We start from the raw sequence: 17,657 nt of genomic DNA on the forward strand, positions 1-17,657 counted from the left end.
TATGCAGCCTTTTAACCCACATATGCATATAAACATACTTAATACATTTATGTAACACAGGGATGATCAAATAGAACTTTTGGGCAAGTGCCCAGTCAAGAGAGGTCAAATGCAGAAAGATCACCTTCCTACATATTGAAGGAAATGAATTAATCACCTTTAAGGACTATAAAGAGAGCTGGTCTGGTGTAGTAGTTAAAGGCACTGGACTAGAAGCTAGGAGACTGTGAATTCGAGTCCTGCCTTTGGCACAAAAGCCAGCTGGGTGACTTGGATAGTCCTTCTTTCTCAGCCCTGGGAAGAAGACAAGGGCAAACCACTTCCAAAAATGCTGCCAAGAAAACTGTGTGGACTTGTCCATGTGGTCACAGGGCTTCAAAGCTGACTTGAAGGCATCAGAACAAGGATCCAGATTGGTGTAGTGATTAAAGGTACTGGACTAGATGCCAGGAGACTGTGAGTTCTAGTCCTGCCTGAGGCACAAAGAGAGTTGGCTGACTTTGGGCCAGTCCCTCCCTCTCAGCTGGAGGAGGAGGACAACAGTGGCAGACCACTTCCAAAAATCTTGCCAAGAAAACTGCATGGATGAGGGATCAAGACTGATTTGAAGCAGGGTGGGGTGGGAGTCGGGAACCTATAACAGAATTCAGTCTAAATTGGCTTGAACCCAAACCACAACCCCAACAGACAAGGCATTCAGCACTATAATGGAAGGACTGACTCTGGGAAAAAAAATCTGCCTCTTCTACTCATAAGTTGGGTCATCCCTATCAGCAACCTCACTTCCCAAACCCTTGAGAATAACGCAGGCATCAAGGCAGCACCAAAATGGATGAAGGCAGCATTTTCAGTAGCACCGATGACCATTTATTTCTGAACATCATCACCACTCTTTGCAATCAACCTAGCCATGAGCCTCCCCAGTGTCAAGAGCAGCAGTTATGAGCTAGCCTCAATTTTTATTTATTGTTTTTTCAGAGAAATAACATTCCTCCCTCACTTCTCAGTGTAACCTAAACCTGCAGGGCCACCCACCCAAATCATTTCAAACACAGCGGGCAACCATGAATAAAATGTGGGCCCAGAAGAAGAAGGGCAGATAGAAACAGGGTGGTACAGTAATAACATACAAGCTAAGCCATCTGGGTTTGCATCCAACCAGCAGTTTTTTTAAGACCAATTACATCAAGAGGAGGAGGAGGAGGAGGAGGAGGAGGCGGCAAAGTAAATGCACGGCACTAGAATAGACGTAAAGAGGGAACACTTGGCCTGTTTCCCTCTGTATTCTGCTCTATAATAGGAGTTTCCCTTCTGAAGCTGGCATCTGAATTGAGAGAGAATCTCTTAATGATACCAGTGTGGATTATCCTCTAGATAAAAGTACCAGCTGCAGAAGTAGAGACCTCCAGGGAGTGCTGTCTTAGACACAGCTCAAGGGATGTCTGATACCAACACATATTAAATTAGATGGAACTGCAGAATAATCCCCATTCAATATGGGTTCCTCAGAAGGATTGAAAATTAAAACACACACACACAGCAATCCACCTAGCTTGGTGTGAGCTACTCCAAGTTCGGAGAACTCATGGTCCTCCTGAAGCTGCTGAATAACAACCCCTAGCAGACAGGATGGTCAACACTGAAGAATGCTGGGAAATGAGTTAGCAACCTCTGGAGGCCCACACATTCTCCATGGCCCTAAGGATTCCACTCAACCGGCTAGCAGAAGACATTCTCAACCTAGCTAGCTCAAGAAGATGGGAACTCTGTAGGCAACCTCAGTAATATGGTTCCTTTTCTCTAAAATGTGGTTTTATTTGGGAATTGAGTTGTTTAGTATAAGAGAAAGGTATGACCATTTCCATTCGTCCAATCAGTTGGGCAACCTTGATCACAATCCTTAGTTACAGCTTCAAACTATCATGTCTTCAAGCCCATCAGAAACAGCGACTTGTTCCACAGTCAAAATATCACCATTTGCATTGGACATAAAGTTCCCTACACATCACCACAGGAGCTTCCTTTCTTCTCATCAGGGGCCTACCAAATTTTGAGTAACATGGCAAGATGGAGGAGCCTTCCCATTAAACATGTTCCTCAGAAGGTTCTCACCATCAGCAACCTCCCTCTACAACTCCAGAAAAACAATCCACTCCGTAACTGTAGGGCCCATGAAAGGACAGCGACAAATGGGCAAAAACAAATGCAAAAGAAATCCAAGCATGGGCAAAATGCAGCAGACCTGGGAATATCAAAGTTGGCCATTCCTGAGTTAGAGAACAGACCTTGCTCTTTCTGGAGGGCAGATGATTACACCAACCAACATTTCAACCAGCAGTGGAAATGGAGGGTCAGCCCAAATAGCTTTCATTGCCAATACCCCACCCCCACCCCAACATGCAGCTCTACAGGAAGGGCTTCCCACTATAAACCAAACACAGCTGGGCTGGAATAAACCCGATCCCACAGCAACACTGATCATGGAGTCAGGAAATGTGTGTCCTGTTTTCCACCTGAGCCATTTTGTAGGATAGTTCGGGAGATCCATCTCTTTCTTCCGCACGGAGCAGTTCTCTTGAGAAGGCTGCAGTTGTTTTGGTAACACCGTACAGTGAGAATGGAGGGCTGGAGGTGGGCAAGCGAACGACCTCTGGCTACCAGAGAAGAGAGAAAACGTCCGTTTCTTCCCAACAGAGGAAAAGCCCGGCTCTGGTACAAGAGGGTGTCTGTGTGCAGAAGGGAGCGCCCTTGAGAATAGACAAGCTATCGAAAGCTGTTACTACGATCCCAGAAAATCACCGGGAACTTGACGCCCGCCCGCCCGCCCGCCCACCGAGGAAAGGCGAATGCTTAGAAAAGTTGAGGCTCCCTTGAAGGAAAGGAATGGGAAGCCGGTGGACCAGGGTACCAGCTCCAGAGCTCCCCTCACCATCCCCAGCCAGCACCAGCTGCCAGGGCTTCTCCGAAGAAGGAAGTCCCCGCGTCCAACAGGGCTTCCTTCAGCTCCTCGAGAAATCCGAACCCTCTACCGACGAGTAAGTCGCATGCAACTTAGTGAGACTTCCTTACCAGGAGCACCCGCTCCAACCGGTCCCAAAATGTAGAGTCAGGAGGAGGGGAGAAATGCACGAAGGCAATTCAGCCCCTTGGACACCCGAGGAGCTGATCTCCACGCTGAGATGCCTCCGGGCTGAGATGCCCAACCACAAGGCAACCTGTTTTTCGCCCCCCTCCGGCTCTGCCAGCCTGCTCTCGGCTCAGCTACGCCGACCAGCTTCCTCCCCCACTCCTGGAAGAAATCCACCCCCTCCCCCAACCCCAGAAGAAAGGAAAGAGGCTTCTCCTTGATCTGCTGGCCGCTGGTAGCCAAAGGAGGCATGGAACAGCCGGTTTCTCACGTTCGCGTTCCAAGGGGGAAAGACCAGTACATCCAACCCTCTTTTTTTCCTTACAGGGAGCCTCTCCAGCACCGGCGGGATCACGACGCCCATCGCCCCCGGCCATGCCGGCCGGGGACGGCGGTGGCGGTGGGGTCCTGGCACGGCTGCGCCAACCGGCTGATGGTCTGAACGCTTTCTCAACCCTTCCCCTACCGGCTGGAGATCTCTCCGTACCGCTTCACACAGACCCCCTCCTTCCGCCCCCCAGAAAAAGAAAGACAAACGACCGGGAGGGCTCCACTTACAACTCCCCGCGCAATCTCCTGGGCGGTGGGGGTCGGGGCGGCCAAGGTCCGCCGCGTCGCCAAGCAAAAGGCGAGCATCAGAAACATCTCCTGAGGGGGGACACACTGCCGGGGCCAACAGCTCCCCAACATCCCTTTAGTCTGCCGCCGCCGCCGCCGCCGCCGCCTGCAGCCGCGGAGCCGCCGAGGAGGGATGCTGAGGACGCCGGGCGCCGCCGGCGATCCGCAAGGCGGGAGAGGCGGAGGGCGACATCCGCGCTTCAGCGCTGCCGGGGCCGGGGCTGGCGGCGGGGACTGTCGCCGGGGGAAAGCCGCTCCCCTCGCAGCAGCAGCAGCAGCAGCAGCAGCAGCAGCCCCTTCAGCCCGCGTCGCCAAGCCGGGGGGGCGGGGAGGGCGCCAGGAGGCGAGGCGGGGGTCGCGGGGGCGCAGCGGCAGGCAGGCGCTTCCGGGCCGGAGCTGGGAGGCCTGCGGGTCGGGGGAAGCGGGGCGTGGGGACGGCGGCGGAGGTCTGCCAGGAGAACGGCCGTCTGAGATCCGAGGCTGGGGGGCGACGGCGGCGGTTCCAACTTTTCTCGCGCAACCGGGGCGCCGCGCAGCCGGGGGGGGGGGGGGGTCCGCGAGCGCCCGGGCGCTCCAGAAGAGTCCCCGCGAAGAGTTCCGGAGGTGGCAAAAATCCCTCGCGCCCCGTTCCTCGCTCCGGATTGCGCCCGGCGGGGGGCTGGCTCGGCTCGGCTTCGCGCTCCGGCGGCGGCTGCCCGAAGAGGCGCAGTCACCACCCAGCAACACGGAGGCGCCGCCGCCGCCGCCGGGCTCTGAAGGCAGCGCAGCCCCGGCCGGGGAAGTCCTCCGTCCGCGGAGGAGAAGCCAGGCGAGGGAGGGCGGAGCAGGAGGAGGAGGAGGAGGAGGCGCCGTCACGGGCCGGGCAGGCCGGAGGGGGCGCTGCCGAGAGAGGACGCGCGCTCCTGGCTCGGGCGCGGGGCTCTCTCCCGCGCGTCGAGGCGCAGCGCAGCGGCGAGCTGGACTGGCGGACTCCGCGCGCCCGGGCGCGGGTTGCGCCTCCGGGGGGCGGTGGCGGTGGTTGGGGTGCAGCGGGCAGAAGGCCGGAGGGGGCGCCCTGAGAGATCCGGGCTGGGTCGGGAAGGGGGCCCAGGAGACACCCCAAGAGCCGCAGGGGCGCAGCCCTTCCCTGGCTTTAGGTGAGGGGCCGGGGGAGCGTCTGGTCCCGTCCCGACTTTGAGCGTTAGAGCGCTGCCTTTCCGTTAAAAGAAGCTCCGCTTGAACGGAGCGTGCCGGAGGGGTGCTGTTCTTTCCATCATGGTTCCCAGCATCATCATCGTCATCGTCATCATTCATGGGGATCCAACTCATTCTCCCCGGGGTCTTGCAAAACAAGAATCAAACAATTTACACACACACACACACACTCTCTCTCTCTCTCTCTTTCCCTGCCGGGAAAGCTAAATAGCCATTTAAAAAAGTTTAACCTGCCATACAGAAAATGCAACTTTTCAGAAGAGCAGCAGCAGCAAAGGGAGCAAACAAAACGTCGATTTGGGTTGCCAGGAAAATGCCACCAATGCCTGGGGTTTTTTTTTGGGGGGGGGGGGGGTTAAGCGAAACAACTGGGCCAGGGTGAGGAGGTCTGATGTGACAAAAGAGGATGCGGCCAGATTGCTTGTCCTTTCCAAGGTCTGTTGGGTTGTAGGAAACCTGGATGAGTCAGGTGAGATAGGGGGCTGTATCAATTTGATAGACAGATAGATAGATAGATAGATAGATAGATAGATAGATAGATAGATAGATAGATAGATAGATAGATAGATAGATAGATGGATGATGGGCGTTTGGCAAGGGATGTTTGGATAGTGGGTTTTAAGCCACTTTTGGCTTTTGGCGGGGAACTACTGAGTTGGAATGGGTGTGTGTTTGTGTGTGTAGAGTGGTTTGCTTTAGGCCTTTGATCTGTTGTGTTCCCACAGCATGTTCAGGCAGGGCAATGAATGACAGGGAATTTTAAGCCTGGTTAGCTGGGTTTAGTATGTTAGGTGAAGAGAGCCAGTTTGGTGTTGTGGTTAAGATAGAAAGCAGGAGACTGACTTCTAGTCCCAGCCAGCTGGATGACCTTGGGCCAGCCACTCCCTCTTAGCCCTAGGAAGCAGGCAATGGCAAGCCACTTCTGAAAAACCCAGCCAAGGAAATGCAGGGACTTGTCCAGGCAGTCTCTGAGAATCAGAGACAACTGAATGGATTAAAAAAAAAAAAAGTTAGGTGAACCCAGGCTATCAGGTGTGTTCAGAGTTTGAGCTGTTGGGCCAAGCTGGAACATGAGTTAGTTCACTGACCAGATTAGGAGAACATTGTGTGAATGGAACTGCTGTGTACAGGGCAGAAACAGCCTTTGAACAGATTTTCTAACTTCAGCTCAACCTCCTGTCTGCGACACTATATCTACCGTGACCATATGTATTTATTTTTCAAAAATTCACTTTTGTCTCTTATTTTCGTCCTTTAACTTTTACCATACCAATGGTACCACTGAAGGCACAGTCTTCCACATTCTTTGGAAAAATATGGAAATGGAAATGAATACCGTTTGATTTTAGATATTGTTTAGCAGAACACGCCTTTTGGTAAAGGTTTTCTTGCCTTTGCTCTTGAATTTCCCTTTGTAAAGCAAAGTTGTAAACATAAGCAATTAATTTTTTAAAAAATCCTTATGAACTCTTTTAGGTTAGCCCCTTTTTCAGGATTGTCCTTTATTTTTTCCAAGAAAATATGGGCACCATAACTATATCGCTTCTCAGCTTATCTTCAGCAGAAGTCTGGGGCACTTTTTCTCATGAACAAATACTATTTAAAAGGCAGAAGCTTTTGTGAGCTGTAGCTACCAGACTCCTGATTTTTTTTTGCTACCATAGACTAAATGTGGTTTCCTGTTACAATGTCTTCAATTTATCTTCTTTATTCTCAGACACACAACCACAACACCTGGTGGTTTTTCTAATTTTCCATGCCCCTGACAAAAGGCACAAAACCTTGAGAAAACTGGCTTCTCCCTGCCCCCCAACAAAAATGTATTAATTAGGCCTGTGCTGTGGGGTTTTACCCCCACTGTCCCTCCTCTGGAAAATCCACTTTATTCTCCCCGTTTCTCAACCTCACATCCAAACTCTTTTGCCCTGCCTCTACCTATTGTCTCCCTTTCTTCTGCTGTTAATCTTTCATTTACAACCGTGTTATTTAATTTGCCAACACATCTTGGGGTACAAGAAGCCGGGGATGGAAATCCTACTGAATTGCATTAAACGGGAAGAATATAAATTTTTGCACAGGATTATATTAGCATTGGTCACTCACAGTTCTCCATTAGGGGAGACTGAAGGCTGGTCTTCACAAACTTCTCTTCCTGTAAATGGAGGAAGTCTTAAAAGGAAGGAGGTGTGACCGTTGGGAAGCTCCTTGAAAAAGAGAACAGAAAAAATGTTCTTATTATTTTGGGGGGTCTTGCTTTCAGATTAGAAAGGACATTTCTTTCTCATTATTTCAACGAAGGATGGGCGACCTTGGGCCTGCAGACCAACTGCAGTCCATTATTGGGGCATACATGACGGTGGGCTTTGTTTTAGTTATCTTGGGATTGTTTGCCCAGTGTAAAAGATAATGGTTGGGGTGGAGCCTAATGGAGAAGCAGGGTTGGTCCTCTTAAAGCTCCACCCCCTGCTAAATTCGGCTCCTGACTGCTGTTCCTTGTCCCTGCCTTTTATATGTTTATCCCACTACCTGAAACTTGTATGATTCCTCAGTCGATCGGGTGTTATTTTTATTGATTCAGTTCAGTATTTATCTCTCACCTTGCCATGACAAGGCATAAGGCAGCCTCGCACATTTTAAAGTAAAGCAAATTAAAATACAACTCTGCCAATAAAACAGGAGGCCTGGCACAGCGATTGAACAGCGCCATAAAACATATTCCACAAACAGCAAATAAAATATAATCTGAGAAGCTCTAAGTAAGAAGGGAGGGGGGGGAAAGAGTTAGAATAAAATAGGTTGAGGGTGCGCTTAGTAGAGATGCTGCTTATGGCGTGTGTGTGTGTGCATAAAGACACTGATATGCTCACTTGTCAGAAGAAGACAAGGAAAAAGGAACAAGTGCAGGGACTAATGAAGAAAAGGAAGAGGAAGGGGAAGAGGAAGAAGAGGGAAGAGGGAGAAGGGGAGAAGAAGAGGAAAAGGAAGAATGAATCTGTCAGAAGGGGGAGGCACTGATAACACTCCTTTGTTCTCCCTTTTTCTTTCAACATTAGGAGTGGAACTATCCCTGCCTGGAGATAGAGTAGTGGAAAGAGGATGGTTTGGCTCAGCTTTCAAACAGATCAATGTTTATTTTTATAAACAGCTTTAAAAGGGAGACTGGGCAGAATTGTGGAGGACAGGGACACCCACAAGGCTATTGAGTGTCAGAAATTACATGATGGCAGTTTGCAATCTTAGGGACCTGCCAAATCTGCCAGAGATGCCCACCTGGGTCCTCAAATAAAATTTTTAAAAATAGTGAAATATGAGATTTCATAAGAAGTCCAGCATCTCAAGAGATCTCACAAAAAATCTCCCGTAGTTCAGTAATTCATTTCTTTAAGCCCTAGCCAATGATGTCTGGGCTCAGATAGAATTTGCTGACCTGAGCTATTTAAAGGTTAAATGAAAATGCCAGAGTATTTGAACCCAGGCCCACAGTTCTTCCTTTGCCTACCAGTAAAGCAAATATTGCCATCAGTAATTATACATACTCTTTGGGTTTAGTAAGGTAGTCCATACCCTTTAGTAAAGTAGTACATGCCCTCACCCTTTAGTAAGGAAGGAATAATATGTTGATCATAAAGGTATTACATCACTTGCTGTATCAGGAGGATACATTGGAAGATATTAGTGAGAAGTTCCTGGAACGGTCTTAATTCTTGCCTGTGGCTTTCCCGTCTCCTTGGAATTTGACTCCTGAGAAGCAGAATATACTGGCATCCCATTCAATTTTAAAAAATCAAACTTTTTTTTTAAAAGGCAGGTAAGTCAGGGAGCCTAGCCCTTATTAAACAAGAAACCCATGGATATGTGTTAGGAGTGCCAGAATTAACCCTGGAAAAGTTCACAGAAGAGGGATTTCCATTCCCTCCTCCCTCAAGTAGTCTCTTACCAAGTCAGTGCACTCCTACTGCCCGAAAAGGGAGGGTGGGGTAGAAGAAGGCTATGAAGAAGATGGGAATCACTCCAGAATGGGACATGACCTCTTTGGGTTGGGTGAACCATCCGTTTCCCCAACATCTTTCAGTTCATGACTCAAGTAGCTCAGAAGGGACTGCCACATCTTCAGAATGCTTGCAAGGCAGAGATGATGAAAGGAAGGAAAACTCCTTCCACCACCTTCAGCTGATTTTCATAACTCCTGTTTTCTTGATGCTTTTCAAACAACCAGTTCTTTGCTCCCTAGCTGCATGTTTCATCTTATCCTTTCCCTCTGAGCTTCGTTGAAAACCTCCTGGTGTGTTCCATCTCATTTGCTGCTTCTCTCATTTGGGGAAATCTTTCTCTTCCCACCCAATCTGGTCTTTGCCAAAATCACCATAATTCTAAGTCGGTGCTTATTAAAACCCCTCAAGGCATGTTTTGAAATGCTGCCTGCCGTGTTTCATTTGTAAGAAATATTATCTTGGAGTATTTTGTGACAAGTCCCACATTGCTTAGCAACATCATGTTAGAGTGATTTTTCGACTACGTTCATAATCCTTTTCTTATTAGGAATTACCCCACTTGGCAGGTGACACGACCCCAGGCAGATCAACCATTTTCCTGCAGAGCAGCACAAAGCCAGGAGAAAGTAGCGGGGAGTTCACTCTAGGCAATAAGATTGGTGTATTCGTTTGGGTTGCAAAAGAGATCCCTGTCCACTTTCACTTTTACCTGGAAAGTAAATCCCTACAATTTCATCCCAAGATTAGATGGCATGGATGGCCAGTGGAGAAGTCATGGGCGCCATGTCTTTTGTTGCCTGGGGTGGTAGAACTTGTTTCCTTCTGAACTGCATTTCCTTAGCAGGCCTAGTGCAAAGACAATGGGTCAGACTACTTGTTACACTCCACCTCCAATTTACGTACATGGTTAGGACTTGTTATACTGATTGTTAAGAAGAGGGGGCATAGTAAGGATGGGGAGGATCCAAATCAGGAGAGTTGCACAGAGGAATGGATAGGGAAAGAGAAGAAGCTAGAGCTGGATTTGCATGTCACACTTAGCTAAACTGTGACTGGGTTGAGTCAGCTTAGCAAATGATGGCAGTCCCCCACTGTGCTAAGCCATAATTTGGTTTAAGTAGCTTTGGTGTGGCCTGTTACACAAACCCAGCATTGTGGCTTATTCACTAAACCTGGGTTGAGCAACCTCTGCTTGGCATGATATGTCCATGCAATCTGTAGCTAAGCAAAACAACACATGCTTTATACAGATAAAGTGTTGGGTTCCAACTTCTCTAATTTGCTTCATGATGCCCACCCACAGACGTTCTGCCAAACCAAGTAGATATGATTAACTATTTTCTGCTAAAAATCCTATACCAATCCTAGCTAACCAAATAACTCCAAACTTGGAGTTGCTATTTCCTCCTGGGGCATAAAACTTGCCTGACCATGAGAACCTGTTTCCTACTCTGCACAGAAATAGACATAGTCATTATCAGAATGAGACATTCTGATCCAATCAGCCAAATACTCTCTTTACACACGCACAAACACACCCTTACTTGGTCATACCAGCTCTTCTTATCCTCACAGAGAGGTGTAGTAAATGGCAACAGCAAATGGAGTAGTCCTTTAGCTGAGATTTCCCAGTCATGACAATCAGGAAACCACTGTCTGTTGAAGTTGGAGGTCAATACGGTGATGATAGCCCAATTGGACTAGGATCCCTGATTGTTTTGGAGCACCCATTTAACTAGAAAAACAATGCAGTGTGATCCTTGATAACAGTTGAGTATTTTCATAATTAAAAGGAAGAGTTGGAATATTTTTCTCTCTCAGGCCCTGGCATTTTATTCCAAAACTGAAATGTATTTAAACCATAAATATCTGGATTAAATAAAAAGTCTGTAGAGGAACAGAAAACTGCATTTATGTTATCAGACATAAATCCTCCAGGACTGGTAGTGGGATAAGATGCAGATTTGGATTGTAGAATTAGCGCTTCCCCCCCCCCCCTTCCAGGCATTTGGTCTCTTTAGCAAATCTAAAAACTGTTTTTGCTTTCACTGCCAAGGAGAAGGAATTCCAGCATCCAACATTTGCAAATTTGCCCGCTTTATACACTGGTTTAAATTTGATGCCATTTTAAAATAATGTCTCATTCATGGGGGCAGGGGGATGAAAAACTCAGGTCGTGAATATTTTCTAATGGTTTTGCAGCACAAGCTACCATAGAAAACTTCCTTTCCATGATTGCTGGGAAGCTAAACACAGAACACAACAACAGGACAATTCCATTTTCCAATTATACCAATGTGTTGAACATATTTGTTACATTAAATTTGTGCCTTTCCTTTTCGGCTATCTGCCCTGTGATTGTTCATTCCCACTCTTAACTTTCAGCTGGTTCTAATCGGCTCTTTTTCCAAGCCATGTTAGCTTTTTATCCTACCCCCCCTCCCCAACACACACATTAATGGCCTCTGCTAGCATTTGCACTGAACAAGCTGGTTTGGGAAACAGAAACTCTATCTTCCCCAGAAGCTAAGCGCATCTCTTTTTTCTAGCAGATTAGAGGAACGTTGGGTTGGTTGGAAACATGCAGAAGGCCTCCTTGCAGCCAAGTAGTGTCCATTTCTAAAAATGGCAGGCAAGGGAGCTAGAGAAGATAGAATCCAAGACTTGGAATGGGTCCCTGAAGCCATCAAGCCCACCCTCCTATTTTTTTGGAGGAATCCAAATTGAAGCATCGCTGAGAGATGGCTATCCAGCCTTCGCCTGAACACAGCTATTGAAGAGAAGCCTACCCACTCCCTCAGTATTTGGTTCTTACTTAAGAAGGTTTTCTTAACGTTCATATGAAACGTAATTCTCTGGAAATTGCAACCATTATTCCACCATGAAAGAAAACCACCCTGGCTTTCTCTTGTATGACATCCTGCAATGATGCTAAACAATGCAATTATTCCTTTTTCAGGGCTAAACCTACCTAGATGATGTAGCATTATGCAGTCAAGCGGCCCCATCTCAAAGGCAGCAGCTGTCACTTGAAGGGCCCCATGCAGATGATTAAATTCAACACAACAGCTTTCCTTAAGCTGGGCCCCTCCTGAAACATTGGACTTCAAACCCCATAATTCAATTTCCTGAAGTAAATGTTCCTGTTTCCCAAATGTTGTGCAGGGAACTAATTTGTGTAACCCAACATGATCTATATCCTAGATTGAATTACCGCAAGTTTTTTTGACAATATTTTGGAGAATTTTTGAGTGAAATCCTGGTGCATGGATTAAAATTTTGGCTGTAAAGTACATGATAAATTGCTCGAGCGAGGATCTTCTGGATAAGGACATTCACTGGAAAAATCCAAGCAGAGCCAAGATATGGGGCGGCGATCTTAATTTGGATTCCTACCCCAATCAAGATGTTGGATTTGATATCCCCTTCCAAATCCATGTTAGATCAGGACATGTCATGTACCTAGAGAGATCCTATATAGAATACAGTCTGTACGATCACCTGCCTTCTGGAATAATGATCTGATGTTATAGTAAGGTAGATTCCAACTGATCATTGAAGGACGCTTCTAAATACTAGGAACAGTTCAACAGTGGAATCATCTGTCAAGGGAGGTGGTAGGTCCCCCATTGCTTGATATATTCAAGTGGAGGTGGCTAGATATTTTGCTGTGCTTTAAGGGACGTGGGGGCTTCAGTAGGAACTTCCAACTCTAGGTTACTATGAAGAAGAGTCATTGGCAAAACCAACTAGGCATGCTGTATGAAAACAGCCCTGCTCCCTGGCTTGTCATCTTGCAAGCTGAGAAGCCACATTCTGAAGGGAGGGTGGGGCAGCTAAGTGCATGTGCAGCTTTCTCAAAAGTGCAGGAGAAAAGATCCAGACTAATGAGTCCGGAAGGCTACCAGCAGAGGAGGGACCTACATGAGGGACCTAGATGTCCCAACATTCCTTGTCATTGGCCATACTGTCTAGATGTGTTGGAAGCTTCAGTTCAGCGACAACGGGAGATGTAGAGGTGCTTCAGTCCTTTGAGAGAAGCCTTCTGAAGTGTTAGCAAAAGCATGGGTTTGGCCAACGGTCCTCAGCATAAGAAGATGACCCCCCTTTTCCTCTGCAAGAATGGCAGCTAGAAGCAACCGAAAAGGATTGCTATAGCCAGGAGAAAGCTTGATCTTTTTGCTCTCAATCCATCATTTGAAAGAAATTACCGTCAACAGCCTTGGAAAGTACATATCTATCCTTCCTGGTGCTGTGAAATGTTGCCCTTTGCAAAAAGCTATTGTTGAACTGCTGCCTTTCTCATTATGGGTCTTTAATGAGCTTTTTGCCATTTTTCTTGATGAGGGAAGGAAAAAAGGACAAAAACTGCATGCACAGTGAGAAGCTGGTGACCAATTTAATTGACAGGTGCCCTCGGTCACCTGGAGGAAGTTAGTTATGCTAAGAAGGCTTGTCTGCAGGCCAAACGTATCTCATCAGGGGTGCTTCAGGAATCATTTTTTCTCTCTGAAGGCATCTATTTAAGTGCTTTTTCAGTTGGAGTAATTGACTAGTTGAGTGACATCAAAAAGATGCTGGGAACACTGATTTATTTTAACTCCACCAACTGTCTTTGACTTGCTTTGCCAGTCCTGCCAAAATTAAATTAGGACGAGTTCCAAGCTGTTGGAATGGTTCAACTGTTAGTCCCTGTAATGGTATGTGGGAAAGACCTTGGGAGACTGGGTGAAGAGACACTGCCTAGGGAACAGTCAGATAAGAGACAGGCTAGCCTGCAGCTACATAATGGGTGGGGCAAGAGGCCCAGAAGAGACCCTCCCTAGTTTCTTGGGCTGTAAAGGAGATGGGGGGGATGAGTCTGAAGGGGAGGGTGATTTAATGTATGTGGGAAAGACCTGGGGAGACTGGGCCAAGAGATGCTGCCTAGGAATTGGTCAGATAAGGGAGGGCATAGCGCACAGCTGCATAATGGGTGGGGCAAGAAGCTCAGAAGGGACCCTCCCTAGTTTCTCGGGCTGTAAAGGAGATGGGGTGTGTGTGTGAATTGTACTTTCAGACTTGCAAGATTCTGCCAATGTAGCTTTACAATAAAGTAGAATTAGCTCATCTGTTTGTGGTTCCTGTCAGGTCTACCCTGCAAGGCCGACATCAGTCTTGCAAGTATGAAAGTACAATTCTACCCCCCTCAAAGACAAAAATAGCTAGGTGATCTCCAGGACCCCTTCCAACCCTATGAACTATGATACATTACAACCAAGAAGGAATTATTAGTCACATACCTTGGATCCTATACTCTGTGTATATGATAGGTAATATTTTTTCAACTAAAGACAAATGGCCAAATCTGTTCTCCTTAGGACAGGCAAAATTGTGGGACTATCCCATACGCTATTTCCTTAAAAAAAAATGGTCCTCTTAAAACAGTTGGTGTATTTAAAGCGAAAAAACAACAACAACTACTCTTTATTTGAATGGAAATTTAGGGAAGTTATTTTCAGCATTAGTTGCATTTAACCGCATTCCAGCTCTTGCAATGATATATTGTAATGATCATTTTGCCCTGATGGCATCTCACAATGCCTTGGATCAGGGACCCAACCCTTTCGCAGGGCTGTATGTAGCTTCTGAGTGGCGAGTTGGAGAGAAATCAGTCCAAAAGCAGCAGATGGTTGTGTTATGATAAAACCCAAACCTGCTTTATTCCTATTTAAACTTAATTGATAATAAAAGGTGTGATTCTGCAGTTATGTATTTACTCATTCTCTTTCTGCCATATAACGTGCAAATCTGGAAACTCACCCTGTAATTTAAACATAATAACCTTTCACGACAGTAGGGAAGACAGTGATTAAATGATGCAAATCCTCGATTGGTTGTCAGCTTCTGTCTTGAGTCAGCTCCTGGCAGAAGTTCTTTGAAGGAAGTATCTCGAGATGGAAGAAGTTCGGTGCCGCCAGTTTCTTCACCAGGGGCTCTCCAGGCACAGATGGTGGTGGTGGGGGGCAGAAAAGAACTTTACTTGGTGGTCCAGAAAAACAAAGAGATCCTTTTTCAAGCATTTCTCCTTTTTTGATGTTTGCTTGGAACCAAGTGAGTCTAAGAAACAAGAAGGATTAATGCTCTAGGTAACAATGTATGAGCACGCCCCATCTGGGGAGTCTTCCCAGCATCTTCTGCAGAGGATTGAGCTGCAACTTTGTGGTCCACAAAAGCAAAGCACTTGCATTCAACCTCATTCCTACGAAAGGGTTGGGTCCTTGATCCAAGGCATTGTGAGATGCCATCAAGGCAAAATGATCATTACGATACATTGTTGAAAGAGCTGGAATGAGGTTAAATGCAAGTGCTTTGCTTTAAGTCCTTTGCTTTTATGGACCCAACAAGCTGGGCTGAAGAACTCCTTTTTCAGCGTTCCACTCCATATTCTCTTGCCTTGTTTCATGGTTGCAATGTTAAATTCTTTCAGACTAATTCTTTTAACAAGGGCTTTGATAATTCCCCCAAGTGTAACAGTAGTACCCTGTATGTCTCCTCCAGCACACTGCTACATGGAGAGGAGAGACCCAGGGGCATCCTGACGAGCTCCATTGAAAACTGTCCAGTCTGGGCTGCCCAATATTCTTGAGTCTTTCTCAAAAACTTCACCAAAAGAAATTCTAAAGCATCCTAGAAACAAGGTAGAAAAACAGATACCTCGATGTAATGGTATGCGGGAAAGACCTTGGGAGATGGGGTGAAAAGATGCTGCCCAGAGAATGGTCAGATAAGAGAGGGCTTAGCCCACAGCTGGATAGTGGGCACAGCAAGAGGCTCAGAAGGGACCCTCCCTCGTTTCTTGGGCTGCACAGGAGACAGCGGGAGACCTGTGCTTTCAGACTTGCAAGATTCTGTCAATGTAGCTTTACAATAAAGTAGAATTAGCTCATCTGGTTGTGATTCCTGTCTGGTTTGCCCCATGCAGCCAACATCAGTCTCTCTTATCTGACCATTCCCTTGGTAGCATCTCTTTTTCCAGTCTCCCAAGGACTTTCCCACATACCATTACACAGGGTAAACATAGTCTGGTTTGATTCTCCAGACTTTGGATCTTTGAAGGAAATCTGAAATCAAGCAGACTTCAAGGGTTCAGAGGAACAGGTGGAACCCCCCAGCTTCTTCTTAAATTTCCATGCTGTCTCTCTCTCAGCCTTTAGGTTGAGTCAGGGATAGACAATCTTTGAGACCAGGGTACTCTCACTAAATGGCTGCCATTGGCAGCATGGCCCATCAGCAGATGGGTGACATTGCTTTCCACCTCTATTTCCAGCCAACCATGATGCTTTCTTTCATTACAGTCTCTTTTTATCCAGAGTAGGTGTGCATACTGCTAGTCCTATAGTACATTAAGATGTGGATTTTTCTACTAGATTGCTCCCAGCATTTTTGTGTTTTACATTTAGGGTTGCCATGCATTTTTTTTTTTCTTGATGGATCCTTGCTGTTAGGTTGGGACATTTCTTGTGGCTATATTGTCACCAGCATTATTCTGTAGATATAGATATTGACCTGCATTTTTCCAGTTCCTAGAGCTACACCTTGCACTGTGTATTAGGGTGATGGTATGAATAGGCAGGGACGCGGTGGCGCTGCGGGTTAAACCGCTGAGCTGTCGATCGGAAGGTCGGCGGTTCGAAACCGCGCGGCGGGGTGAGCTCCCGTTGCTAGTCCCAGCTCCTGCCAACCTAGCAGTTCGAAAACATGCAAATGTGAGTAGATTAATAGGTACCGCTTCGGCGGGAAGGTAACGGCGTTCCGTGTCGTCATGCTGGCCACATGACCCGGAAGTGTCTCTGGACAACGCCGGCTCTAAGGCTTAGAAACGGAGATGAGCACCGCCCCCTAGAGTCGGACACGACTGGACTTTACGTCAAGGGAAACCTTTACCTTTACCTTATGAATAGGCATGTATGAAATGTGGGGTACAAGAAATGCATTCCAAGTAGGCCATAGAGGCAGAAGAATTTGGGAAAATTTCAGCTTATGTAGCATGAGGGTAAATGCCAGAATAAAGACCTCTACCAACACTCAACAAAGGATGATTCCCAAAACAAAATAGGTCTCTAAATCCAAAGTGGTTCTCAAACAAGAGATGATTTTCATGTGAGCTGGTGGAGACCCTGGCCCTGTGGGGGAAAAATATCAAAGAGTTGTGAGAAGATTACTAAATGGGGACTGGGCAAGTTTTGGCATAAAAGGGGATGGGAACAGTAGTCCTTTGGGGCCATCAACAGAGCAAGATACTGTGTGCAGTAGATTTCTCACCATGGTTCTTATGGAATTCACTGGCCAGCTAGACAATAAGTTGGGTAGAAAGGCAATAGAAATCTGGGTAGGTGAACAAAGCTTTGAGTTCAGAAAGCCAGTGAACAAAGCATAAAACTCTATGTGTTCCTAAGTGAATCTCTAGATAAAGTCACACTGAAGATGTTATAAAGACTGTCTTTAAAATTCTGTGACAGTCTGTGAGGCTACTTCAGATAAGGACCCCTTATCTTTTCTAAGCTGGGGATATCTATTTCATGTCCTCCACATGCATCACTTTCAAATATTTTAGAGAAAACTTCACTTTCTGTTATACTGCATGATCTTTCAGCTTAGACCTGTTGCTCTGGAACACTTTCCCCCCACTGTGGATTTTTTCTGCATTGCAGAAGCATTACTTCAGACACCTAGTAATATAAAAT

General features: G+C 46.8%; 1 protein-coding gene and 1 long non-coding RNA gene across 2 annotated transcripts in view; one reads left to right on the plus strand and one right to left on the minus strand.

The window, feature by feature from the left end:
* Positions 1-3,836, minus strand: part of MMP17 (matrix metallopeptidase 17) — a 65,316-nt gene extending 61,480 nt beyond the window's left edge. The window contains exon 1 of the mRNA XM_063315897.1: positions 3,686-3,836. Coding sequence (XP_063171967.1) covers positions 3,686-3,817 — 132 coding nt within the window. The 5' untranslated portion in view covers positions 3,818-3,836. The remainder of the gene's footprint in view (positions 1-3,685) is intronic.
* A 10,056-nt stretch (positions 3,837-13,892) lies between these two features.
* The window catches only part of LOC134505800 (uncharacterized), a 219,818-nt gene continuing 216,053 nt past the window's right edge, over positions 13,893-17,657 (plus strand). The window contains exon 1 of the long non-coding RNA XR_010068749.1: positions 13,893-13,971. This is a non-coding gene — a long non-coding RNA (uncharacterized LOC134505800). The remainder of the gene's footprint in view (positions 13,972-17,657) is intronic.

This window comes from Candoia aspera, chromosome 15, assembly GCF_035149785.1.
Source record: "Candoia aspera isolate rCanAsp1 chromosome 15, rCanAsp1.hap2, whole genome shotgun sequence".
Taxonomy (NCBI): domain Eukaryota; kingdom Metazoa; phylum Chordata; class Lepidosauria; order Squamata; family Boidae; genus Candoia; species Candoia aspera.